The sequence below is a fragment of the Meles meles genome, chromosome 13 (genome assembly GCF_922984935.1).
Source record: "Meles meles chromosome 13, mMelMel3.1 paternal haplotype, whole genome shotgun sequence".
Lineage (NCBI taxonomy): Eukaryota > Metazoa > Chordata > Mammalia > Carnivora > Mustelidae > Meles > Meles meles.
The window spans coordinates 71,308,514-71,335,256 of record NC_060078.1 but is presented as its reverse complement, the minus strand read 5'-3'; the positions used below and the strand labels follow the sequence as shown (position 1 = coordinate 71,335,256).

The window sequence follows — 26,743 nt, the reverse complement described above, 5'->3', positions numbered from 1 at the left end:
ATATTTTAAATGCAAAGTTAAGCAAAATATACTATTACAGATTTCATGGAAGCAACATTAATATTGATGAAGAACATGTTTCCTTTCCTCCAAAGAAAGATGGAATCTCATTAATCTGTACTTTTATAAATCAGAATTTATAATTACTTGAGCATGACTTACAATTTTAACTATAGACTGTAAAGATTTTGTTAAATATTAAAAGTACATCTCCACTTAACCAATTTAGAAAAACAAAGAATGAGCTCATTGTTTATAAGTAAATACAGCCACTAATACTATTAATTACGTCTCGAAAGGTATTCAGAAATATTTTATAGAAAGTGAAAGCCAAAACTGGGTGGAATTAAGTGAATAACAGCAGCTAATGACTAATAACAGTAACTGGAGTTACTCAATTAAAACAAAATTCTAATAAATAAATAAATAACCTGCAAATCAAACTAGTCTTTTGCCTTAACTAGTCCAACCTAGTGAAGTTTTAGGGCAGAGTAAGCTCTTAATTATGCATTTTAATAAAGTGTTACTTGTATACCAGATCAAGTAATCACATAAAGCTTCAAACTTATGTATGTTTCACATCTTAACTGCAAAATATTTATGAATCGGTCTTTTAAATTTATTTTCTGTAAATACTCAAGAGTGACTTAGATTGGAGAGTAAAGAAAGTCTTATTACATGTCAGTTATTGTGCTTACCAGGCTTAATAATAATAATAAATTTTACAATAACAATTACAATGAATATAATTTTTAAAAATTTAACACCCATTGAGCTGTCCTACAAACTAAGAACTCTAGTATACTACTACCTCTAATCCACATTATTCACCTGAAAGCTAAATACTCGTTCTTTTTTATGAGGGAGTAAAGTAAGGCTTGGAGAATCTAGTAACTTGCCCAAAATCATGCAACTAACAAGTGAAATAACTAGGATATAATCCCAAATCTGTCTGAATCCATCCATTACACAACAGTTTCCCATAAACACATCGCTTTTAAGACATGAACAAAGCATACTGTTTCTGAGATAGTTGTTTATGACTTCTTGATTATAGCTTAAAGAAACCAAGAAAAACTTACCTAGTATTCTGAGCTCAATAATCAGACCCTTCAGAAAATTTGACTAGGTCACATATGAAGCCTGAATATTTTGTTGTATTATTTATGAGTCACTAAGGTCAAATCTCATGGTAATAAAATACACCCACTGTAAATATAAACAGGACTAGAAAATAAAAACACTGGTCCAAAACCTAACGGGTAGCCTGCCTGTTTATAACACTATACTATGTGACTAACTTCTTACAAAGTTTTTAAAAAACATGCACATATGTATATAATCTGTTAAAGTTCTTTTGATGGCAGAAGCAGTCATGAACCCCAATTCTTTCATAGTAACTCCACAATATTTCAAATTCAGGATAGGATTAGTAATGGAAAAAAATAAGCATTTTTGAAGGTGGGAGCAAAAGGCTTGGAAAGACACATAAGACTCTATTTTCAAAGGCAAGGTTCTGGTCTATCTCCCATGAGATACCGAACCCTGCCACAGCCAACCAATTAACTATACATGTGGTTTCAGTGTCACGGCAGGAGACATGCCAACACCAACAAAACAATGCCAGTCTCAACCAAAGAAGGGAAAGTACGGTTTCATTTATCATTGCAAGATGTTCTTCCCATATAGCACTGCGGGGAGCTGGGGTTCAAACCCTGGAGACAGGCCCTAATTGATGCAGATTTTTAAAAAATTACAAATTTCAAGACTTTGAACAGCGAAGTGTGGTACAGCTAAGACACTTGCCAGTCTGTGGTGTGCATAATCCGGCTGCGGCGGTTATTAGTTGCGAAGCCTTGAGGAAATTACTTAGCCAGCCGTCTTGTGGCTGAGTTCCCTGAACTATAAAACAGGTCTTTAAGAGGTCTCAACGAGTTGTAGAGAGGATTAAAACAGTCCCCCGATGTGTTTACAATTGCGTGTGGCACAGAAGTGATCAGTAAATGTCAGCATTGCGCGCAGAGGACGACCGTGACGGTGCTGGGCAGCCAGACTGAAAGGAGGTGGCATGGACGTTCCAGTCCTTGCCAACCCGGGACCGCTAAACATTCATGGAATGTCTACTTAGTTAACACAAGGCCCCGGAGGGGACTCGGGATACAGAGGCGAATGTGCACGTCCCAGTGCTCCAGAAAACCACCTTTTTCCGCCGCCTGGGGACCCGCGGAAGCCGCAGAGCTGGCGATCCGCCCGGGCGCGGTCGCACAACCCCGCCTCGCCCCCCGCTTCAGGGGAGGGCGCCGTCCCCGAGGAAGGGGAGGTTCCGGGAGGGGTCCCCACCCCGAAGCCTGCCCCTCACCTTCCGGAAACTCGGGCACTGACAAGTCCTGCTCCCAGCCATCCACCTTCTGCAGATACTGGTAGACCAGACTGTCCTTCTCCTCCTGGGTGACGGCGTCGAGCAGGGCGTACTCCAGCGAGGTCTGCGCGGGGAGCAGGCCCGCGAGGCTACAGCCCCGGGCTCCGGGGGCCGCCATGTTCTCTCCGGACCGTCCAGAGGCGGCCGCCGGGCCCGCGGGAGGGTCTCCAGTAGGGAGAGAGGAAGCGATTACTGTCCTTTGGTTTCAAAACGGCACATTCACCTCACTCGCCACCGGCCCCCGCTCCACATAAACAGCACCTTTTTCTTTTGTAATTATGCATTCCAATGCTAAGGTACAAACTGTCGGAATTCCCGGGCCCGTAATTTAGCCACCCGCCCAAACCACCCCGCCCCTTCCAGAGCGTCCCGGCACAGCCGAGCCTGGACATTCAGAGCGCCAGATTCAGCATGAGGAAAGTCTCTGGGTCCGCATTCCTGGAGCTCTGAGAACCATTCCCCCCACATTTCGCTTTGGAAATTAGCAGGTTTTAGAACAAAAATAAGATAAGATAATATAAATCAGTAGGACCTAAAAGGACACAAACTTTTTCAAAATCCCGCCCTTAGACCAGGGTCAGCCGATTCGACACGGCACTGGCAAGAGGAAGCTGTTCCCGCCAAGACACCAGAGGTAAAGCGGGTAGAGATATCCTCATGGGATGGGTATATATATATATATTTTAAGTTGAGCGTGATTGGCAATGTCTTTGGCTTATACACAAATACAGTATCTTGTCGCCCTGCAGTGCTGAAAGTGCGAGCACGAACAGATTGTCAGCGGAGTTGGGGGAGGGGGGCGCCGAGAGGAGCGGACGCAGCTGGAGCTACTCCCGAGGGTGTACGGGTGGCAGGTGGGCTGGGGCGAAGATCCGGGTGGGCTGGGCCTCCGACTTAAGAAGCGGAGGGCTCTTAATGCCTTCATGGAACCGGCTGTGCTCGCAGCTTACTCATTCCCTGCCCTAGAAGGGGTAAGGCCTTACTCACTGCAAGTTGGCCTTGTAGCCTCCTGAGTTCAAGGAGAAGGCAGAGCAGGTGGGAGGCATCAGGCCGGTGACCCTCGGTTTTGAGGCTCGTGGAGAGAGGGCTGACTACATCTAGGGCAGACCACTTCTGCAGCTGGAGTTAGGAGTGTGGGTGCCCTCAATGCAGGCACAACTTCACATATTTGAATTTTGTTTGTTCATTGTGCAGTGCGCTGAAGAAGACATGGGACTGACCCAGGAAACTGAAGTGGTCAAATATCCAAGAGACAAGAAGGGCAATTACTAACCCTCCTCCCCCGAATCACACACCTCTTTGATTATGGTGCGATTATGGTTGTATTAGCAAGCTGAGATAGCCATTTAATGTTTGGAAACCCTGCTACGCAAATTGCCCAGAGACTGTGCTTTTATTTGTGAATTATTTGGACAATCGTCCAGTTAAAATGGAACTGACAGGAGCTTTATAACAATTTTACAAAACTCATTCTAAGGTTAAGCTCTTGGATCTATATTTCCTATTAGTGCTTAATTTTCAAAGTATTACTGATTCTTATATTTATGAATCCAGTCCTTGGAAAGGCTAATACACTGGAATGAAATAGTGGTGGCAATAGGAAAATTCTCAGATGCTACCCCTGGGGTAGGTTCTCTTAATTTTATAGTGGTATAAATGGAATAGCTGGTGTTCTCAGGTATAAGGTTTGTAGTTTGCCAATATATTCATTACCAAAGCTTTAGATTCCCATCAAGTTAGTGGGGGGTGTGTTATTTTTTTTCCTCAGCAAAATATTTCCACTTAAAATTTCTATACCAAGAAATAGATTCTCTATTTACTTAAAAATCATTTTGCCATGTTAGAAGATGCTTTTTTGGAAGAAGACATCTGGGAATACAAATCTAAAAGAAAACCAAAACCAGTACATACAAATAATTGCTCTGAGAATATTCCAAAATCTGTTGAAAAAGCAACAGATGGAAAATACCCGTCAAAACGCAACAGAAATAAAAAAAGAACTGCAGAACCTAAAGAGAAGACAAAGGACCCCGAAGTGTGCCTCGGAGAAACAGATAGTCAGAATTCCGTAGCTTCTAGTCAGAATTCTAGCTGTGGAGATGGTATTCACCAGTCCCAAGACAAAGAGAAAACTCCAGAAAAGCACAGCAGGACTCGCAAAAACAAACAAGTATCTCCAAAGATACGTCCAGTTTATGATGGATACTGCCCAAACTGCCAGATGCCTTTTTCCTCATTGCTAGGTCAAACACCTCGATGGCATGTTTTTGAGTGCTTGGATTCTCCACCAGTCTCTGAAACAGGTAAGACGACAAAAAAGGGAGTAGTCTTTAAATAGTCTAAAAAACCAGCATTCCGCCAATGAATCAGTCCCCCCAATGGACCGAGCAAGGCAAGCAGTAAAGTGAAAGGGAGATGAGGCACTGAAGTGTAAATGACTTGGAAGGAAACAAGGAAACCCTTCTTGAGGAGGGTAAAGAGATCATTGTCAGTGGTTTAATTGTAAAGAATGTTGCAAACTTGAAAGCAATTGAGATACATTTTATTATTTCGTAGAAGTTCCTAAACATCTCAGTGATTTTTCATAAATGTTAATTGAGCACAGACTATGCTGCGTTCATTCCGTTTACTTACTTGACTCTCACAATGACTGCAGAAGGTGGGTGGTATTGACGTTTTACAGATGAGCATTCTTGAAAGTTAAACTCCCCATTTGTTACCTTTTGTGAAACAGAAATTTAGAGGATTATGCATATAGTCGAGTCTTCTAAATGTTGAATTTATCATGCTATTTTACAGGAAGGGGATATGGGAAGGAGTCTTAGATTTTTAAGATTTGAATTAAAAATGTGCCAAATGATAACTGAAGTAACGTTATGCTTTTATTATCTTTTGAGATATATAATGTCATGTTTAACATGTAGGTAGTCCTACTTGGGAGTATATGGAGAATGCGTTGTTAGGATGATTTGTATATTTCAAAGTTATATATACCATATGTGGATTTTTAAATCTCAAAGAATTAGAATTCAGCAAAATAAATATACTACTCAGTACGGCTTTCATGTTATTTATGATTCAGAGGACATTTTGTTATTAACCTCTAGTTATTTTAAAGTACTGCATAAAGACACAAAAGAACTTAAAAAAATTTTGGTATTAGCTTTTTTTTTTATAAAGTGGAAGTCTCGTCAAATGCTGCTAATTTGCTTTTAAGTGGCTTGAAAATCAGAAATGGAAGTTGGAGTCTCATGGTGAGCTTCTCAGGGTGAAGTGTCTTTGATGAAGCCACCTCAAAGAGATTTTTCTTTTGGTTTTTCACTGACGAAACTCCTTTGAATAGAATCTCAGATGGACTCTTGAATTGAATTCTGTGCCACAACAAATACTTCTATGAGGTGGTTTTAAGTTAAGCAGTGAGGTCTTCTAATTTAATGTAACGTCTTTTTTAGGAGGGAGAGTGGGTCATTTTTTGGATAAACCTGGAAATTGGGGCACCTGGCTGGCTCAGTCTGAAGAGCATGCAACCCTTGATCTCGGGGTCATGAGTTCAGGCCCCACACTGGGTGTAGAGATTGCTTAAATAAATAAAACTTAAAACAACCTGGAAATTAACATACAAGGGGTTACACCATGATGGTTTACAGACTGTTTCTCTATTACAGTGTTATGACAGGGAATACTTCCCCGATTATTATTAAAGCTCATCAAATTAAATTTCAAATCTTAGAATCTAAACTATTCAGTGTATGAACAGCTATAACTAATTAAGATTGTTATTACTCTTATTGTATGTGGTATAAATATTAAATAACAGACCCTAATTGAGTACTCTTAATTGTCACAAATCCGTATTACTTGATAAGATAAAAACTGGGGTTGAACTTTACTTCAGCTTTAGTTCAACTAGTGAACTAGTCTTTTTCTAGTCCAACTGGGGTTGAACTTTAGTTCAACTAGTGAACTAGTCTTTTTCACTCTTTATTACCAGAACAATAATGAACTAGTGAGCACCTATAAACCCCTTGTGTAAATACGGAGGGTATTTGAAGGGGCTCACGTTTGTGAGAGTTACTAAGGGGGGAAAAGGTGTTAGTCTTAACAAAATTTTTTTTTGGAAAAAGATCATCTGAAAAGAAATTAGGAAAGTATTTGATTTAGAAATAATAACTAGCATGTTGTAAAACCATGCTGGATTATTATTATTTTATGCTGGATCTCTTGACTGTATAAAGATAGGCATGGTGCTAAGGCCTCAAAGTAGGACTGAAGACTTCCCACTTAGATTTTCAAGCTGTCTGTGCTTTGATCCTGCATTACCTTTTTTTAAAATTTTCAGAGTGTCCTGATGGTCTTCTGTGCACCTCAACAATTCCTTCTCATTTCAAGAGATACACTCACCTCCTGCTGGCTCAGAGCAGGGCAAGCAATAGTTCCTTCAGCAGCCCACCACCTGGGTCAGAGGATTGCTTCAGTCAGACTAATTCAGGCCTTCTCTGTGGCCTTGAGGAAAGATGGTCTCTGCATCAGAAGCCAACGGAAAGCTTAAGAAACGTTGCAGCTCACCCCTCGTTAGTGACACCGTGTCTAAGGAAGTCTCAGTCTCCATCTGAAACCAATAAAAAGATTTCTTCTTCTTCTTCGACAGCTATCCAAACGTCCCAACAAATCCCACAATTTCCAGAAAGTGTTAATAAGGACAAACTGGTAGGAGTCGGTTTGGCTCTTGCTGAAGAACAAGACAGCCAAAGCAACTCAGAACACATATACTCCCCACTGCCAGAAAATGACTTTAGTAGCTGTGAAATCTCTTATTCTCCACTTCAAAGTGATGAGGAAACTTACAGTATGGATGGAAAGCTGGGTGATTCGCAGCAGGAACTACTCTTTACGGGGAACTCTAAAGAGGGCAGCGTGGAAGAAGATGATAGCAGCCCCACTTTGTTTCGAAAACTCCATGGATTCTTCCTGAAGGACCAGCAGGAGAGCGGCCCCTACGTGGACGGCTTCTTAACTCAGGATAAATACCACGAAGTATTGTATAAATCCAACACTCTCCCTGATTCCTCTCAGCTTTTTTTCCAAAATAGGGATGTTCTTCCGTGGGATGACCCTGCACACACCGATAATGATTTTGTGTTGTTTCCATCTGCATTAGCACAAGGGCTTACTTCTAGTTATCAGGCCACTACTGCAAAACTTGGTAAGCCAGAATGTCACCCATCTCAGTCAAATAAACAGAAACCGGTAGTTGAAGAATCAGCTGTTTGCAATCAGGTTTCTCTTCCATCGCTTAATAGTGAGATGCCCAAAGCTCTTGAGGGGCAGGGAGAAGGGGATCTTTCTTTCCGTCCAACCCAAAGTAAAATTAGAAAATTATCAAGGAAGAACCTCAAAGCAAAGAACAATGCTAATTCAGCATGTGTCTGCAGAAAGGCATTAGGTGGTCGACCAGACAGTAAAGTTACAGTTCCCAATACAGAGAATTCTTCCAGTTCACCTAGTACTTCCGAGTCTCGGAAAATGTTGCCATCTGGTCCCAACTGTCCTGCAACACCGCCTTCTTCCAAAGTAATGAAACAAATGGATATAGGTGTTTATTTTGGACTACCACCCAAAAAAAAAGAAGAGAAATTGCAGGAGGGAGGTGCAGTGGAAGGGATGAACTTAAATCCAGTTGTAAGTCCTAATGAAAAGAGGTCCCCCCGGCAGCGCAAGAGGAAAGCAGAAAAATCTTTAAGTGATTTAGAATTTGATGCAAAGAATTTAAGTGAGAGTCAGGCCTCTGTAGAACTTCCTAGTGAGAGGTCACGGCGTCAAAGAAAGAGACCTAAAAAGTCAGATTCTTTACAGGAAGAACATCAGAAGAGGTCACATCACCTTAACAGAGCAGAATCCAGAAGAGTCAATTTAAGGAAAGACAAAGTCTTCGTAAAATCACCTTATGGCAGGCTGCAGAGAGGGAACTCGAAAATCCCAGAGTCACCTAATGCAGGACAATTAAGAACAAGGACATGTCCATTCTATAAGAAAATACCTGGTAAGTTGAAATACCAATACTTAACGTATCTGCAAAGAATCGGCTTTCAGAAATTGTGTGTTTATTGCCTATGTTGTGTGTGTTTGTACAGAACGATTTTTTTGTATGTATTTCCTTTGTTTTTTATACATCATTGATGTGTAACATAGATTTTTTTGCCTATTCAAATGTTTTTGTCCATTCAATTCAGCAAATTTTATTAAATATATTTTGTGTACAGGGTACTATACTAGTAGGTAGGTTTCACAGATTTGACCCAGAGTAGTAAAGGTCAGCTTAATATGGAAGGAGGAGAGGCTCTCAGTAAGTAATTATAATAAAAACATATATAAATTATAATTAAATTTAATTAAAATGAAGTAACAGTCTCTAAGCGCTTAAGAGAAATACAAAGTGCTAAATAGCCTCAAAGAAGGAAAATTAACAGATTGTATAGGTCATAATAAATGCCAAACATGTTTTTTATTATGTTCAGTTAGCCACTGTATAGTCCATAATTAGTTTTTGATGTAGTGTTCAGTGATTCATTAATTAAGTGTAACACTTAGTGTTACACTTATCACTCATCACAGCACGTGCCCTCAATACCCATCACCCTGTTACCTCCTCCCCTCTGAAACCCCCCAGTTGTTTCTCAGGGTCCATAGTCTCTCATGGTTCGTTTCCTTCTCTGGTTTCTTCCCCTTCAGATTTCCCTCCCTTCCCCTATGGTCCTCCATGTTATTGTTCATGTTCTGCGTATGAGTGAAACCATATGATAGTTGTCTTTCTCTGCTTGACTTACTTCGCTTAACATAATCCCCTCCAGTTCCATCCATATCAATGCAAATGGTGGGTGTTCATCATTTCTGATGGCTGAGTAATATTCCATTGTGTGTATGGACCACATCTCCTTTATCCATTCAGCTGCCAAAGGGCACCTCGGCTCCTTAGTTTGGATGCCAAATATTTTTAATCCCTATCACAACTTTTTGTATTTTGTAAGTTCGCATGCCTTCATAGATGAGTTAGACAAATATGTCCTAAAATGAATTTTATGAAACCAATAATTCTTATCCTGAAAAGAACATAAAATCTGCCAAAATATACCTGATTTCAGAAAGATTGTTTAAAGTACTTTGATAGTCACAATCCATAATTTGCTCCAAAGGTTTGTGTAGGGATTATCATATTTGTACATCACAGTACCAGTTTTGTTTTTTAGTACTCACGGCGATGAATTTTCTGTATTTTAAGTGAGCCTGAGATTAATGCCATATGTAGGGGTAAGCCTCAGTGAGTTGTGAAGGTGGGTTTATTAACTTACCTATCACAGTTCACACGCTTGGTTATTTCTTCCATGAACACTTTTCAGAAGAGCTCAGCCATTTTTTTTTCCTTATTGCTCCTCTAGGTAGCCTGTCTTTGGCATTTATTTTCTTCTTTCCCTTCTTCCTCCTACCTCCTGTTCTCCATAATGAAATTCAAAAGCTACAGACATGCTGTCCATCTGTTACTGTACTGTGACCCGATGGAGGGCCACGACCACTGTAATATGTGATTATTTGGGCTGGCGATCATTTCTGTGCCAGTATCAATTGCCACGATAGAATAATACAAGAAGAACATTAGCATTTTTCCTTTCGCTGTTTCGCAGAAGTAAAGGATTTTAGGTCAGTAAAAAAAAAACGATAACTCATTTGTAGCTTAATTAATTTTTTTGGTACAGTTATTCATTTAAAAAAAAAGCCAGTGGGCATTTGTGCGCCTCCATTGGTTAAGCATCAGACTCTTGGTCCCAGCTTAGGTCTTAATCTCAGGGTCATGAGTTCAAGCCCTTTGTTGGGCTCTACGCTGGGCATGGAGCCCACTTAACAGAACAAACAAACAAAACTAAAAGTTTAAAAAAGCCAATCCTGGGATGTTTAGTAGAAACTTAAAAGACTAATTTTCATCTCTAGTACGCCTTTTTGCTGAATTTATGTTGCGTAAGTTTTTAAGTTATGAAGCTCATTTGGAATCAAGATGTAAAGACATTAGGGGGTTCACTGTTTACACTCAGCCTGGCCCTCTTTCACTGGTCGGCTCTTGCCCAAGCAGCCGTGTGCTCTTCTATTGCAGGGACTGGCTGTACCGTGGACGCCTTCCAGTATGGACTGGTCGAAGGGTGCACAGCCTATTTTCTCACACATTTTCATTCTGATCACTATGCTGGATTGTCTAAAAACTTCACATTTCCAATTTATTGTAGCGAGGTAAGTGTTGGCCTTCCTAATTCTAAATTTATGACATGTAGTGAATTTCTAAGCAATGTGGTTAAAAAAGAAAAACATTTGAAGATCTATCATTCTACTAGAAAAGATGTGAGAAAACAGATTCCACATTAAGATTCTAAGATGAGTTATTGTCAGTAGTTACAAAAGATTTTTTTTTTAATGCTTTAGTATATGGAAACAGTAAACAACCTTACAGTGTAACTAAAACACCTAAGTTCCATTCAGTAAACATTTATTGATGCCCAAAAAGACATTCAGGGCAAAATGCCCAAGTTCAAGGAGCTCACAGCCTTCGGGGGACACATTCACAGATACACTGCAATGGAATCAGTATTGTGACCAAAAACGGAAGAAAACACCAGCCAAGTAGAAGAAAGTGCTTTATTCTGGCCCAGGCCAAGGTTTGAGAAAGTTTCACAGTAGAAGAGATGCCTTGAATTAATTATTAAATGGTGACTTTTAATGCCACTACTCAGGGCTTCTACTAGAATTCAGTTTAATCCTCAAGCATTCTTGAATTATTTTATTGAGATAAAATGAATTTCTTTTTATTAATGAAGCAACCGAGGCTGGGAGAGATTAAGTGATGTGCCCTAAGTCCAGAGCCAATAATGGCAGAGTCAGAATTTGAATGCAGGTCTGTCTGATTCCAGAACCAGGCAGGGGAAATAGGAGAGGACATCCCAAGTAGAGAGCAGAGTTTGCATTGAGGCATAGACAACTGAGAAATCTACCCATTGCAGGTTCTTCAGATAATTCCAAACGGCTAACTGTGACATAGGGAACAACAGAAGATAAACCCCCAGAAATGAGCAGAGTCCAGATCATAAAGGGTTTTGTATGTCCTCTGGGGATGAGGGACTTTTCACAGATAAGGGAGAGTCAGTGAACTGTGTGTAAGCAGAGTTGTGACATAGTCATGGTAGGAAGTTCTTCCTGGCATTCTGGAAGGTTTCCATGAATGTAAGTAAGCAGGAGAACAGAGAGACTAAGATACTTTGTTCTACACTAGATCTGAAGTAAGACTTATCTAGTGTCCTACTGTATCAGCAGTAAGCACATTCTATTTTGCAGATAACTGGAAATTTGTTGAAGAGCAGACTTCACATACAAAAACAATACATACATCCATTGCCAATGGACACGGAATGTATAGTAAATGGTATAAAAGTTGTTTTGCTTGATGCCAATCAGTAAGTATTAAAGTTACCTTCAGACTAGCCTAGTTTTAAAAACTATTTAAAATAAAATAAAAACGTATTAGTTTGGGTTTTAAAGAACTTTCTTGTATTGGAACTAATATAGTTGGTATTTTAAAAACTTTGAGTTAAACATGTTTCTCCTTCTGAAAAAAAATAATGTATGCAATTACAGAATCAGAGATTAAATGTACTGAGAGATCCTTTAAATGTTACCTAGTTCATTGTTAATGCATTTTAAATTACTATCCTTGACATATGAGACCATCTTATTTTTTAAAAAAATATTTTAACATGATGCTACTGTTTTGAAGAGCTAACCTTTTGCCATTGTCTTTATTTTTTAAATTTTTTTTTGCCATTTTCTTTAATATCGCTTTTATAGGTTAACAGCTTGTACTCCATTCAGATACCAAAGGATTTTTTTTTCCCCTTTTAAGGGGAAATCCTTCAAATCCTTTTAAGAAATCCTTCAGGCTTTTAATACTAAAGACTTGGAAGATTTTTTTTTTCTTGGTAGTAGTTTCCCTTTTTCCCTCATTTTTTTCTTTTTAGTGTGAAGCACTGTCGGTATCCTGTTACCAAAATGGAACTGTCAACTGCACTTCTGCCTTCTTTTCATAGGATTTTAGCCATCACAGATGCTTCGAGAATTAAAATTAAGACTAGGTCTCCAAAAACCCAGACCCATGCTCTGTCTTCAGGTTGCTTTTAACTTTTTGTCTGCTAACTTTGCTGTTGTTTCTTTACTTTTTTTTTTTTTTTTAAAGAGGGAGTGGGGGGGCAGCAGGAGTGGGAGAGAGAGAATCCTAAGCAAACTCCCCACTGAGCGCAGAGCCTGATGCAAGATTCCACACAGGGCTCAATCTCGCCACCCACAGATCATGACCTGAGCCTAAACCAAGACTCAGATGCTCAACCAGCTGAGCCACCCAGGCACCCCTGCTGGTGCTTCTTTTTTAATCGATGACTGTAACAGCCCAAGTTCTGTTATTTGTACTCAACTTTATTAGGCACAATTTACATAAATAAAATAGACCTATAAAATAGACCTATTTTAAGTGTTTGCTGAATTTTGACAAAAATGCACACCCATGTAATACCCACTATAGAAAAATATAGGAAATTTCCCCCACCCCAGAAGGTTTCCTTGTGCTCCTTCCCAGTCAATCCCCAAGCCCAACTCTAGCTCAGGGGACCATTAATCTATATCCTATCACTATGTTTTAAGTTTGTCTTTCCTAGGGATTCAGTGAAATGAAATCCCACAGTATCTACTCTTTAGCCTCCAGCGGCTGTCACTCACCATGTTTTTGAGATTCATCCATGCTGATGTGTGTATCAGTAGTTTGTTCCTTTTTATTGCTGAGTAGTATCTACTGTAAGGGCACACTAAGATGTCTTTATTCACCTCTTGATGGACAGCTGATTTTTGTGTATTGACCTCATATCCTCAGACCTTGCTAAACTTGCACATTAGTCATAGTAGGTTTTTTTATAGATTTCTGAAAATTTTCTGCACGTACTATCATGTCATCTGTAAATATAGACAGTTTCGTTTTACTTCTTACTTTCTGTTCTGCGTGCTCCCCCCACCCACTTGTCTGTGATCCTGGATCAGACCTCCAGTAAAGTGTTGAATGGGAGTGGTGAGAGCAGATACTACCTTGTTCCTGACCCTACAAGGAAAGCTTACAGTCTTTGTCCCTTTAACTTGATGTCACCAATACGGTTTTCATAGATGCCTTTTATCAGGTTGAGGAAGATTCCCTCCATTCCTAGTCTACGGAGAGTTTGTAATCATGAATGGGTATTGACTTTTGTCAAATGCTTCTTTAGCATCTACTGAGGTGATCCCATAATTTTTCTCCTCTATAATGTTAACAGGATAAATGATAATGAGGGACTTTTTTGAATTTTAAACCAGTCTTGCTTGGTTGGGTTAAACTCCACTTAGCCTTTAAAAATATATATATTTTTGAGGCACCTGGGTGGCTCAGTTGACTAAGTGACTGCCTTCGGCTCAAGTCATGATCCTGGAGTCCTGGGATCGAGTTCCGCATCAGGCTGCCTGCTTGGCCTCTCTCCTCTCATGCTCTCTCTCTCTCTCACTCAAATAAATAAATAAAATCATTTAAAAAATTAAAAATAAATGTATATTTTTAAAATATATATTGCTTTAAAAATAAATATATTGCTGGATTTGATATGCTAAATATTTTGTTAAAGACTTCTTTGTCTGTTTTCATAATGGATATTGGTCTATAGTTTTTTCAGTAATACTTTTGTCTGGTTTTGATATTAGGATAATACTGGCCTCACAAACTATTCCCTCCTACTCCATTCTGAAAGTTGTATAGTATTAGGGCTGTTTCTTCCCTAGGTGTTTGATAGAATTCCCCAGTAATGTGATTGCGGTCTGAAGTTTTGGGGAGGGAGGTAAGGGGAAGTTTTTAGTTACAAAAGTAATCATTTCCTTTCAAAGTGAAGTTTCAAACTGAAAGTTCTATGTGTTTTGGCAGTAATTTCCAAGCCTCAGTGTGTCGGGGTCCCCAACACCACGCTGAGGCTCAGTGGTTCACTAGAAGGACCCACTGGACTCAGAAGGGTTGTTTTACTTAACGGTTATAGAGACAGGATACAGATTAAAATCAGCAAAGGAAAAAGGCAAATGGGGGCAAAGTGCAGGGGAAAGCAGGCACGAGTTTCCAGATACCCTGTGTCCGATGGAGTAGCTCGGATGCACTGGTTCTCCCAGCAGCGCACTCAGCACACCTGCCACGCGCGGCCAAGCAGGGAGGCTCACGAGAGCCGGGAGTCCAGCCAGGGCTTTCACGGAAGGTCAGTCATGCACACATGCAACACCCATGTGGCTTGCCTCAGCCCCTCAGACTCCGGTCCCCTAGAGCCAAACAGACAGTTGATGCCAACGATGTTATCTCTGGTGACCATCCAGTTAAACTAGGGACACACAAGCCCCTGCCTCAGGCATACAAAGCACTCTTATCAGGCAGAATATTCCAAGAGTTCAACTCCTCTCTCAAGAGCCAGCCAAGGACTAGTCCTAAAGGCAGGCTTAGGTGGGAGAGTGCGGAGTTGGAACCAACAAGCCGAATTAGTCCTTTCCCACACACCACTTTTGTCCCCCTTATTATTGCGATGTAGACTTCGTAAAACACTGCATTTCCTGTGTAGTACCGTGCTGTGTCACGTGTATTACCTTGCTGAGTGTGAGAATCCCTCCTCCTTCAGCTGCCGCGTGTGTGTTAAGACTATTCCTTTGACATGTTTGTGTTCAGCTGTCCAGGTGCTGTCATGATCCTGTTTCATCTTCCTAACGGTCACGTCCTCTTACACACGGGCGACTTCCGAGCAGATCCCACCATGGAACGTTCTCGTCTTGCAGGCCAGAAAATCCACACGCTTTACTTAGATACAACGTAAGAGAAGCTTTGTTTGTGTTTTCCCACTGACAATATTTGCCCTGCTTTTTATCAACAATGTGCACGGTTGCTTAGGTAATCAAAACAGTGGCTTATTGTAAAAAAACAAACAAACAAACAAAAAAAACGACTTATTGTCAATTACCATTTTAAGATCATTTATCAGAGAACTGCTTTTGAAAAAATATGTAGTGGCTTAAGAACAAATTTGGGATGACATGTCTTACCTAAGTACAACTCAGTTTTTTCTTTTCTGTGATTTCCTTTGGTTTATGTGAGAATCCTGTTACTGAAACAAGGAAGAAAAATTGGGGGGCAAACTTTAGGAAAACACCCTTTTAGGTTATCTTTTCAAAGTTCCTATATAACTATTAAGTATAATTGTGAAGAAGAAACAGAGGCCAAAATGTGATTCTGTTTCTGAATATTCAAAATTACTTTGTTCCTTCTCCAAAAGGTGATTTATAAGTGACAACTTTGAATTTCTAAATGTTATAAACATAATGGTACCAGCCACTTTTTATTATATATTAAAGTACCTCATCAATTTGTTAGAAATGAATTATGTCAACTATCTCAACCTGTTTTGAGAAGTGAATTTGGATGGCATACTTTAGTAAAAAAGGTGGCCTCCCCACATCCAGTTTTCTAACACTGTAGCGGATTTTTCCATTCTTTTATATGTACTCTAAATAAATTAAGAAAATAATAAGTAACTTCCTCCCCCCCCCTTTTTTTGCCTAGTGTTCTCTACATAGAATTCTGAATTTCTTTGTGGGTTTTTCACAGAGAGAAGACAAATGTTTTCTCTTCTTATGGCTGACTAGCAAAAACAGCATGTTTTTTTGATGTTTGTACTTTATGACTTCTTTTTTTAGTGAAAAAAAATGCTTAATTTTCATCCCAAATAGAGCTAGCTATCTAGTAGTCTTAGGGTTAATTTTTCATTGGGTGTTACTGCATTGAGGGAGACTGGCTGTGTTGTCCTGCTGTAATACGACATATATTTCTCTGCCTCCTCAGAAAAGCAGATAACCATGCGAATATTAACTGTTTGATTTAAAACTGCTTCATTAAATTCACGTTTCATTTTATTATTTTAAGAATTTTTTAAACTAAATCAGAATTCTTTAGTTCAAAGATAAACCCTGTCACTAGAATTTTCTTCGATAGTGATTAGAGTTAAAACAAAAAGATGCCGAGGTATACAATTCACAGCTGAACTAGCCAGCTAGAAAGTTCTTGAAGAAAAAGAGGCGATTTCCTTATATGAGGGCAATAAAAGAAACACACTGTAGAAGCCGTATTGGAAATGTAGAATTCCATCGTAAATTATCCATAGCTCGTAACAAATATTTTAACCACAGGCAGTGGAATGACCGCGGCGGGGTTAATGTATTGTAGTACCGTTTCAAGTAAGTTTGGTAGAGCTTGGTTTCTAAAATAGCATCTACCTTAATGCTGTGGCTTTCCTGTTGCTCATTTAATAAGTACCATATTTCCATCTTACAGATACTGCAGCCCAGAATACTCCTTTCCATCTCAGCAAGAGGTTATCCAATTTGCCATCAACACTGCCTTTGAGGCAGTAACTCTAAACCCACGCATTCTCATTGTCTGTGGCACTTACTCTATTGGAAAAGAGAAAATCTTCCTAGGTGGGTGGTGGTTGTCTCTAATTTGCATTAATATATTATAAAGATCAGATTCTCTTTTGCATAAAAGCCCTTTCAGTCTTGGTTCTTGCACTCGATCCTTATTTCCTGAAATGGTGCAGTATTACCTTTGAAGAAAAATTTGATAGAGTTGGATTCATTTAAACTTCGAAAGGCTTACCTTAACGGAAACCCTTGATAAGTGTGTTTGTGGTAGACTTTACATCTGCAGAATGTTTACAGAGCAAATGTCTGCTCTACACTAGTATTTCAGGGAACTTTTGACAAGTGCAAAGGCACATTGCTGCCTTCTTTGAGGATAACCATCAATTAATTATTTTAGAGAACAGTTTTAATTTTTGTACATAAATGATTTTGGATATGTAATTATAGTTTGTCTGGATGGCATTATACTATTTCACAAAATACTTTCTATGTCTCCCTAATTATGGTCACGTCCTGTCAAACGTTAAGATATGAGATGATAAAGCTAAGGGTTTAATCCTTCAACTTTGCTGCTTTTCCTCTACTCCTTTCTGTATATCTTTTGCAGTTTTTACATACTAGGTCTTTAAAAAGAAATTCTTTGCATTTCTCATAATTTACTTCCTACAGTTAACCAACAAAAGTATTTAGCCTTTTTGAAACATAGCAAAAGCGTGAATGTTTTGAATTTTTGTTGTTGTTGTTGTTGGTGGTAAATTCTTATTTTAAATTTTAAGTTGTAACCTAATAATTTTTTTCATAAGCTGCAGTTTTACCATTTTTAACCTTTTCCTTTGCCTGTAGCCATTGCTGATGTTTTAGGTTCAAAAGTGGGCATGTCCCAAGAAAAATATAAAACCTTGCAGTGCCTCAACATACCAGAACTTAATTGCTTCATCACTACAGACATGTGTAATTCACTGGTTCACCTTCTCCCAATGATGCAAATTAACTTTAAGGTAAGCATCCACAAGACATGCATTTTTAGGATGGACTAGAAAAGGTAATACAATGATTATAATCTGGAATGCCTTCATAGATGCATTTAACGCAGAGGAATTCAATTATCGTGGAGTCATAGTAAACCTTGCGCCAGAAGATCTTTTATGTGGAAATTAAAATGTTTTTATTTGTTATGTGTGTGCAGCTGTGTGGAGTAGTTCATGGGCCCATAGGAACTAAAGAATTAGTATAAAAGAAACAAAAGTAGGAAACTGTGCAACTATCTGCTCATCCAAATCTTCTGTGTTTAAGATTGTGTTCCATGTCTTTCCATTGAGTGCGGAAATGAACAGAGAACTTTTCTTCAGGTCTTTTCTGTGTTAATATTAATCCCCGATAACACTGATATATGTTGGAAATTGACTTGTGAGGATTAAGTGAAACAGTGCAAGTGTATCCTAAGAGCAAGTTCTGGTGTCAGTTCTGAGGAGTAGATTAAGATACAGAGAGGTTGGGGCACAGACTGGCTGGCTCAGTCGGTAGAACATGTGACTCTCGTTTTCAGGGTCGTGGGTTCAAGCTCCACGCTGGGCACAGAGCCTACTTAAAAACAAATAATAAGAAAAAGATATCTGTTACGACCTCACTGTGATTTGGGGGACTTCTCTGTCAGATTTATTCATATACTAAGATTCTTGACATTTACTAGCATTTTGGTACCTAGCAATGGAATACATCAGACCTGTGTATTAGAAACAAATCAGAACATAATGTACACCTAACAATTATTTTCACTTTTGCTGTAATTTCATAAACTAACTTTTATGGAACTTTTTGAAATAGCTTAGGATGTCCATTCCTGTATCGTCTTATAAATAATAACACTTAAATTATATTAATAAAATGAACATTTTAGCTCTATCCCTGGAATTACAAGGAAATTGTAACTGATAGAAATCCTTTCTTCATGAGATTAAGGTGAAATTTTTATGGCCTATCCTGAGTATACACTTCATAAAAATTTCAGGGATAAACAAGGCAGTGTTTTGTCCCTTTAAAGCCATTCTTTGGAAACATATTTTAAATTTGGGAGGCTGCTAATTTGTATGGCAGCTAATGAAGTGTTAATTGTAAAATGAACATTGATATCTTGAGGAGATAGCATTATTTTTAATGATTTTATCTTAATAATTTTATTTCCTACTCAGTTTGTTCCATTCGAACAAATGATCCAATTAGAAAGATTAACAGGGATTGGGGCACCTGGGTGGCTCAGTGGGTTAAAGCCTCTGCCTTCAGCTCAGGTCCTGATCCCAGGGTCCTGGGATCAAGCCCCACATTGGGCTCTCTGCTCGGCAGGGAGTCTGCTTCCCTCACTCTCTTTGCCTGCCTCTCTGCCTATTTGTGATCTCTGTATGTCAAATAAATAAATAAAATCTTAAAAAAAAAAGAAAAAGAAAGATTAACAGGGATTGATGAGTCAGAGTTTTATAGAAATGAAGGGACCAGAACTTTTCATGAAAGAGTTTTTAAAGGTCCCCAGTGCTGCAGGGAGGTCATATAAGGAAAGAATGGCAATTTGGCAATTAGAACATCTTTGGTGACCTGCACAAAGAATGTTTCAGTGAAGTGATGTTGGAAGGAGCCAGATGGCAAAGGCTAAGGAGTGAATGAGAAGGTGTAAATAGCCTAAAAACATGAAAAAAGAAAATCAGCATTATTGAGCCTGGGTGGCTCAGTCGGTTAAGTGTCTGCCTTTGGCTCAGGTCATGATCCCAGGGTCCTGAGATTGAGTCCCACATCAGGCTCCCTGCTCAGCGAGGAGTCTGCTTCTCCCTCTCCCTTGGCCCTTCCTACCCTCTTGTGCTCTTTCTCAAATAAATAAATAAAATCTTTAAAAAGAAAGGAAGGAAGGAAGAAAGCTGATGGTCACAGGAGACTATATTTTTGTTAGTACTTAAAGGCAATTTTTTGCCACCAAAAATAGTTTTGTTGCATCAGAGCTAATGCCATTTTGTGAAAATGTCAATGGATACGATTTTCAGTGTTCGTAAGGCAGGCTTGAAAGTGCTAGGAACCCCATAAAACCATTCATGCTACCGAGTTTGACATCCCAAATCCATTTATGTGATACGGATTTACTACCACCTCTGATTTTTTTTTCTAAGATTTTATTTATTTATTTGACAGAGAGAGATCACAAGTAGGCAGAGAGGCAGGCAGAGAGAGAGAGGAGGAAGCAGGCTCCCTGCCAAGCAGAGAGCCTGATGCAGGACTCGATCCCAGGACCCTGAGATCATGACCTGAGCCAAAGGCAGAGGCCTAACCCACTGAGCCACCCAGGCGCTTCACCACCTCTGATTTAAACCCAGCCAACCTAATGTGGTAAAACATTATAGTAATAAACAGTAATGTAATAGATGATCATTTACCTGTGAGAAACAATTCTAGGGGCATATACCAAAATAATTTTTGTCACAAATAGGTTACCAATAAACAGACAAGTCATGGATCAGAGACTTTATGTTGACTAGATCATTCTTTTTTTTTTTTTAAAGATTTTATTTATTTGAAAGAAAGGGAGTATGGCAGGAGTGGGGGGCGCAAAGGATAGGGACAATCAGACTGCCTGCTGAGCAGGGTTGCTGCACGGCTGATCCCAGAATGCTAGGATCATGACCTGAGCCGAAGGCAGACACTTGATCAACTGAGCCACCCAGGCACCCCTTGACTAGTTTATTCTTTTTTTTTTTTTTTTTTTAAAGATTTTATTTATTTATTTGACAGAGAGAGAGATCACAAGTAGGCAGAGAGGCAGGCAGAGAGAGGAGGAAGCAGGCCCCCTGCGGAGCAGAGAGCCCGATGCGGGGCTCGATCCCAAGACCCTGAGATCATGACCTGAGCCGAAGGCAGCGGCTTAATCCACTGAGCCACCCAGGCGCCCCGGCTAGTTTATTCTTAATAAAATTAATAAAATGGCAGTAGTTCCCAGATTGTGGTTTATGAATGACTAGTGGCTGCTGGCAGTCTTTTCTGTGTGTTTGGGTTGGATGAGAATATCTTTCTGTTTGTGGCATAGGTTAATGATGTTTTTGTGGTAACTCTAATTTGTTTTATGAAAAGCATAAATTCTCACTTAATTCTACTGAATGATTTTGTGGAGCAAATAGGAATGGGTGTATTTCATGACCAGTATTGAAAAGTGGACTCTCACTTTATGATATTAAATGTATAATTGCTCTAAACCTCAGTTTTTTATTATTTCCTTTTCCTTTTAGTTAGAGCCTAGACTAAGCGAGACAAAATCCCGAAAATTTGTAGAGCCAGATTATAATGAAAACTTAGTTATTAATCCATAACTTAAACTTTTTTGCGGGGAGGCAGTAGTTGGTAAGAAATACGACTATTTAAATGGTAGGTATTGGGTTCCTGGGGGGCTCACTTGGTTAAGGAGCTGTCTTTGGCTCAGTTCATGATCTCAGGGTCCTGGGATCGAGCCCCATGTCAAGATCCCTGCTCAGTGGGGAGCCTGCTTCGCCCTCTCACTCTCACTCTGCCTGCCACTCCCCCTGCTTGTGCTCTCTCTCTCTCTCACTCTCTCTGTCAAATAAACAAATAAAATCTTTAAAAATAAATAAATGGTAGGTATTTAAATTAATAAGAGATCATTGATTGATACAGAGGAGAAGTCAGAAGATTATTTAATTCACCAATGAAATACAAATATCTGATAAGCACAATCAAATGTTTAGCCTCTAACTAGTAATCAAAGATAAAACTAACAAAACAAGGATATGTTTGTCACCTACCAAATTGGCATACTTTTAAAAAAAGTAATATTCCTATGCTGTGACTTAGAGAAATTAGCACTCTCGTCCACTTGGATAGAATTAGAAGTTAGGGGTAAATCCTTTAACTCAACAATCCCATTTCTAGGAATTTCTACTCAAAATGAGTCCTTTGTGAAAAGGTCAATCTGCAAGGCTTCTAGTTGCTAATGGTATAATAGATGATGAGAATTTAAAAAAGCTAAGAAAGGAGACATAGTTTCCAATTTAAAAAAATAAAAAGACCCAGGAAGTGGGTTAGTGGGTTTTATTAACCATCTCCCTTCTAGGCTCTAAGCTGCCAGAAGGCTGAAGGGCTATGTCTCGTATCCACCACTCTGACACCCACAACATGGCCTGATCCTGGAACAGACATGTATTAGATGAGGAGTGAGTAGACGGATGCATGGGTTTGTCTTTGTTTTCTTCAGAACTTTCTACCAGCATCTCCTACAACACTTTAATAATTCAGAATATGGATGATGAAGGAAGAAAAAGCAGAATGTGGATGATGAAGGAAGAAAAAGCAAACCTTGGGAAATCCAAAATGATACCATGGGCAGTTTAGATTTTTTTATTATTTTAAATAATACTAAAACTTTATTATTAATTTACACTAAGCCCTCAACACTGTGGGTTTTGCCTAAAGACCAAAAGTATTAGAATTTTATATCTCTTGTGCCATCACTGTTTTTATTTGGATTTTTCTTATCTTTCAAAGATTGAACCTTGGTCGTTGATTTTCAGATTTCATCAAATGTCATCACTTTTGATAACTTTAGTTTGGAAAGTGGTACTCAAGGTTTGTTAGGGAAGCTTAGTACTCCGAATTGTAGCAGCATGAAAAGTTTGGCCAGTATTCTAGTTCCTGTTTAAAGAGTGAAAGGGAGTAAGACCCTGAGAAGGGTGCTAGTGTGCACACTTTGAAATGTACGTGCGTGTTGAATGTAATGCCGTTCGTAGAATTACTCCCACCTTTCTGTCCACCTGTCAGTCCTCCGTGGTTCATATGCATACGGACATGTTTGGGCTGTTGTTTACCAGTGTTAATATCGGTATCTCTAACGTCCTAACCTATATTCAATATCCTAATAGTAGTAGGATTTGGAGAGTTCCTTCTTTCTATTTTCTTTTCTTTCTCTTTCTTTCTTTCTTTCCTTTTTTATCTTTTCTTATCTTTTTTATCTTTTCTTATCTTTCTTATCTTTTTATCTTTTCTTATCTTTCCTTTTTTGGTAGCTATCTGAGTTGTAATCTTTCAATTCATAATTCTTATGTTGCCTCACTTTACTTTTTTTCACACTGCGCTTAAGCTTGTTTAACTTTAGATAAAGGGAAAATTTTTTTTTCATGATTCTGGTTTTTTTCTGGAAGTATGGCTCTAGGTTATTGCAAATTAATGTTTACCAAGTGCACACTCCCTGAGACTATGCCAATGTGATCGTTCTGTTTTATTCCCCATAACCCACCTCCACTGACTGTTAAATAAATATTCTGTTTTTATTTAACAGGCTTTACAGAGTCATTTGAAGAAGTATGGTGGAAAATATGATCAGATTTTGGCTTTTCGACCTACGGGATGGACACATTCTAACAAGTTAACAAGGATAGCAGACATTATTCCCCAGACCAAAGGAAACATTTCAATATATGGTATAATTAGTAAATTTTTTCACTTGACTGTTTGTTATGACATTTTTAAGAAGGAACTGTAAACACTAGCTCTAAGAAAAACGGACACCAGTGGGTCGCTAAAAATCGAGTTTCAAATTGCTCTGCACTCTCTGAAGCTGTACCTTTAGTACATTATACACGGATAGACAGGAACACGGCAGGGGGTAAAAGACATGGGCTAGTACAGATGGTTCGTTTGCGTGCTTGGTGCTGTGTCGAGGAACCCGCAGAAGAGGGGCGGGTGGTGCCCACTGTCCAGCTGTCAGCGGGAAGACTGGATTAGATGCCGTGAGGGCAATAGGTACAGGACTGACTCCTTTTTCTCATTTCCCGGTGGAGGTTTATCTTTGTCCTCAGAAATCGCTTATTGTAATTATGGCTGATGGAAATGTTTTTGATGTGTCCCTAGACTAGTGACTTAATTTCATCCCCTAAAGATCCCAGTTAAAGCAGGACCCTTCCTCCCTTTCTGTGTGCCATTTGATCTTTGGGAAAGATAAAGGGATTTTTAAGATTTTATTTATTTATTTATTTATTTTTATTTTTTTATTTTTTTATGTGCGCAAAGCTCAGGGACTAGAATCTGCTTACTTGCTCTGGAAACCAGGAGTCTCTTGCTTGTCGCTCTTCACATGTTTCTCCTATTTTTTCCCAGGATATTCCTGAAATCCGTAGCTGAGTGAAGTGCTTCAGAGAAATCTAATTTAAAAAGAAAGCCTTATTAAAAATAAGAGTCTATAGAAATACATATGAAGTGTCTACATAGAAAAGTAATAGGATTATTTAGTGTTCAAAGTTTCTGTATCATTTTAATGTTTTAATCTTTATTCTCCATAAAAGTCATTAACAAACTTTTTTATCAGAAATAAAATACCAAGGAGTTTTTGACAATACTCTGGATTGCTTTCCTTTTTTATTTTACTTTGGGCTTGTGTATTTTTTTTAAATAATTGGAATCTTTTGTCTGCAATATCTTTTGTCTTGCAGGAATCCCTTACAGTGAACACAGCAGCTACCTAGAAATGAAACGCTTTGTTCAGTGGCTGAAGCCCCAGAAAATCATACCGACCGTGAATGTTGGCACCTTGAAATCTAGGAGGACAATGGAGAAATATTTTAAAGAGTGGAAATTGGAAGCTGGATATTGATGTTAACCCAAAAGGACTCAGATCTAGTTAAGTAACTTAGGTAGAACTCGTTACTAGTTAAACCTTTAGTGATCTGAAATATGCCGTGCGTGGAAAACCTCGTAAAGGCTGCTTGGATAGCTTGTCTTCTCGTTACCTGTAGTACATGTGCTGCCGAAGCGAGCACTCTCATTTATGTTTAAGTAGCAAGTCGCTGTGCCCGGCATCTCTCAGCATCATCAGTGATGATGGAGACTGGTCTCCCAAGCCCCGGATTCTTGCTCCTTCCTTGGGAGCTGGTATCCTCTGCGTCTAGCCTCAGGAGAGGCAGCAAAGGCAGCCTGAGGGACCAGAGGACTCATGATCATAGATAAAGGACACTGAAAGCTTTATATATAAGTAATTATGTATCTTTAAAATTATTTAATATGGAGCATATTTTTATGAAATAACTTTTATAATGTACTTAAATAAAAAAATCTTAAATTTGCCACAGTGTCTTTTGGTTTTTAGGATTTATAGCTGTGATGTTCATGCAATTTTATTTTATTTTATTTTTATTTTTTTTAAGATTTTGCTTATTTATTTGACAGACAGAGATCACAAGTAGGCAGAGAGGCAGGCAGAGAGAGAGGAAGGGAAACAGGCTCCCTGCTGAGCAGAGAGCCTGATGTGGGGCTCCATCCCAGGACCCTGGGATCATGACCTGAGCTGAAGGCAGAGGCTTTTTTTTTTTTTTTTTTTAATATTTTATTTATTTATTTGACAGAGAGCGAGATCACAAGTAGGCAGAGAGGCAGACAGAGAGAGAGGAGGAAGCAGGCTCCCTGAGGAGCAGAGAGCCCAATGCGGGGCTCGATCCCAGGACCCTGAGATCATGACCTGAGCCGAAGGCAGCGGCTTAATCCACTGAGCCACCCAGGCGCCCCGAAGGCAGAGGCTTTAACCCACTGAGCCACCCAGGTACCCCTGTTCATGCAATTTTTAAAAATTTCAAGGGAAATAATTCAACATTTGATACTAAAGAAGAGGATTCAGAGAGCCTAGGTAATTACCCAATAAAGGATGGCAAAAGCAGGAATAGATGTTTATCTGAACTGTTTACTCAAGATGTCAGATAACTAGAAATTCAGATTGCAACATTGTTTGTTTTTTAAGTGAGATTATATAATTAATTTATGAATCTTGATGTCGCCCACCACAGACAAAGTAGATGATCCAAAATAAAAATTTGAGACAGGGGCTCCTGGGTGGGTCAGTGGGTTGAGACTCTGCCTTTGGCTCCGGTCATGATCCCAGGGACCTGGGATTGAGGCCGCATTGAGCTCTCTGCTCAGCGGGGAGCCTGCTTCCCTCTCTCTCTGCCTGCCTCTCTGCCTACTTGTGATCTCTCTCTCTGTCAAATAAATTAATAAAATCTTTTAAAAAAAATGATGCAGGCCAATGCATGTTAAAAATGTGTTTATGAGATTTAAATGAGAAAACACATCTAATGCACTTATGCATGTGTGTATATGCATATTTTTACATTACCTCTAGCAATGAAATTATCTGGGGGAGTTTCTTAATTAATGTTTTCATGGAAAATTATTTCCAGTAATGATTTCAGTAAGGATAGTATTCTCCATGAATTTTATTTTCACAAGCTTGGATTTTACGTTGCTGTGGAGGTCAGAGTTAGAGGGATCACATTTATTTTTAAAGATTTATTTATTAATTTGACAGACAGAGATCACAAGCAGGCAGAGAGGCAGGTAGAGAGAGAGGGAGAAGCAGGCTCCCTGCTGAGCTGAGAGCCTGATGCAGGGCTCGATCCCAGGACCCCAGGATCAGGACCTGAGCTGAAGGCAGATGCTTAACGACTGAGCCACCCAGGCGCCCCTAGAGGGATCACATTTAAGGGAGGAAAAGCTTTTAGGGCACAGTGGCAATAAGTCCAGTTTACCTGTGCTCTCCACTGACTTCAATTACACATTTAAAGTATTTTAACTTGTTCGGGCTTTTGATATTTTAAAATTTTTGTAACTTATAAGTTGTTCCACCTTACAATTAGAAAAAACTGTGTGTATTCCTCAAAAACAGGCATTTCGGGGAGATGGTCAAGTCATTTATAGTCATTTTAGTTTATTATTTGAGTAATAGTTTTTTCTGAGAGCTGTTCTTTCCATTGGTAAAAA

General features: G+C 39.2%; 2 protein-coding genes across 3 annotated transcripts in view; one reads left to right on the top strand and one right to left on the bottom strand.

Annotated features, from left to right (window-relative positions):
- The window catches only part of NHLRC2 (NHL repeat containing 2), a 61,520-nt gene extending 58,769 nt beyond the window's left edge, over positions 1 to 2,751 (bottom strand). Inside the window, exon 1 of the mRNA XM_046026437.1 lies at positions 2,360 to 2,751. Coding sequence (XP_045882393.1) covers positions 2,360 to 2,537 — 178 coding nt within the window. The 5' untranslated portion in view covers positions 2,538 to 2,751. The remainder of the gene's footprint in view (positions 1 to 2,359) is intronic.
- Positions 2,752 to 2,846: 95 nt separating this feature from the next.
- On the top strand, positions 2,847 to 25,049 carry DCLRE1A (DNA cross-link repair 1A). Of its 2 annotated transcripts, none has more exons than XM_046026435.1 (10): positions 2,847 to 3,053; positions 3,614 to 4,722; positions 6,759 to 8,459; positions 10,560 to 10,693; positions 11,789 to 11,907; positions 15,213 to 15,353; positions 16,869 to 17,014; positions 17,801 to 17,955; positions 23,277 to 23,418; positions 24,427 to 25,049. In XM_046026435.1, exons 2-10 carry the CDS (start codon positions 4,257 to 4,259, stop codon positions 24,585 to 24,587), a joined length of 3,165 nt encoding a protein of 1,054 aa, XP_045882391.1. In that variant the 5' UTR covers positions 2,847 to 3,053; positions 3,614 to 4,256; the 3' UTR covers positions 24,588 to 25,049. The 2 variants fall into 2 exon arrangements, with proteins under 2 accessions (XP_045882391.1, XP_045882392.1); XM_046026436.1 differs by lacking the exon at positions 2,847 to 3,053 and adding an exon at positions 3,232 to 3,273.
- Positions 25,050 to 26,743: the final 1,694 nt, after the last annotated feature.

Excerpts from the sequence above, each read along its gene's own strand:
- DCLRE1A (XM_046026435.1), top strand. The coding sequence starts at position 4,257 with ATGTTAGAAGATGCTTTTTTGGAAGAAGACATCTGGGAATACAAATCT. Across the intron at positions 4,723-6,758 it reads TCCACCAGTCTCTGAAACAG|AGTGTCCTGATGGTCTTCTG; the intron begins GTAAGACGACAA and ends TAAAATTTTCAG. Across the intron at positions 11,908-15,212 it reads GTTTTGCTTGATGCCAATCA|CTGTCCAGGTGCTGTCATGA; the intron begins GTAAGTATTAAA and ends GTTTGTGTTCAG.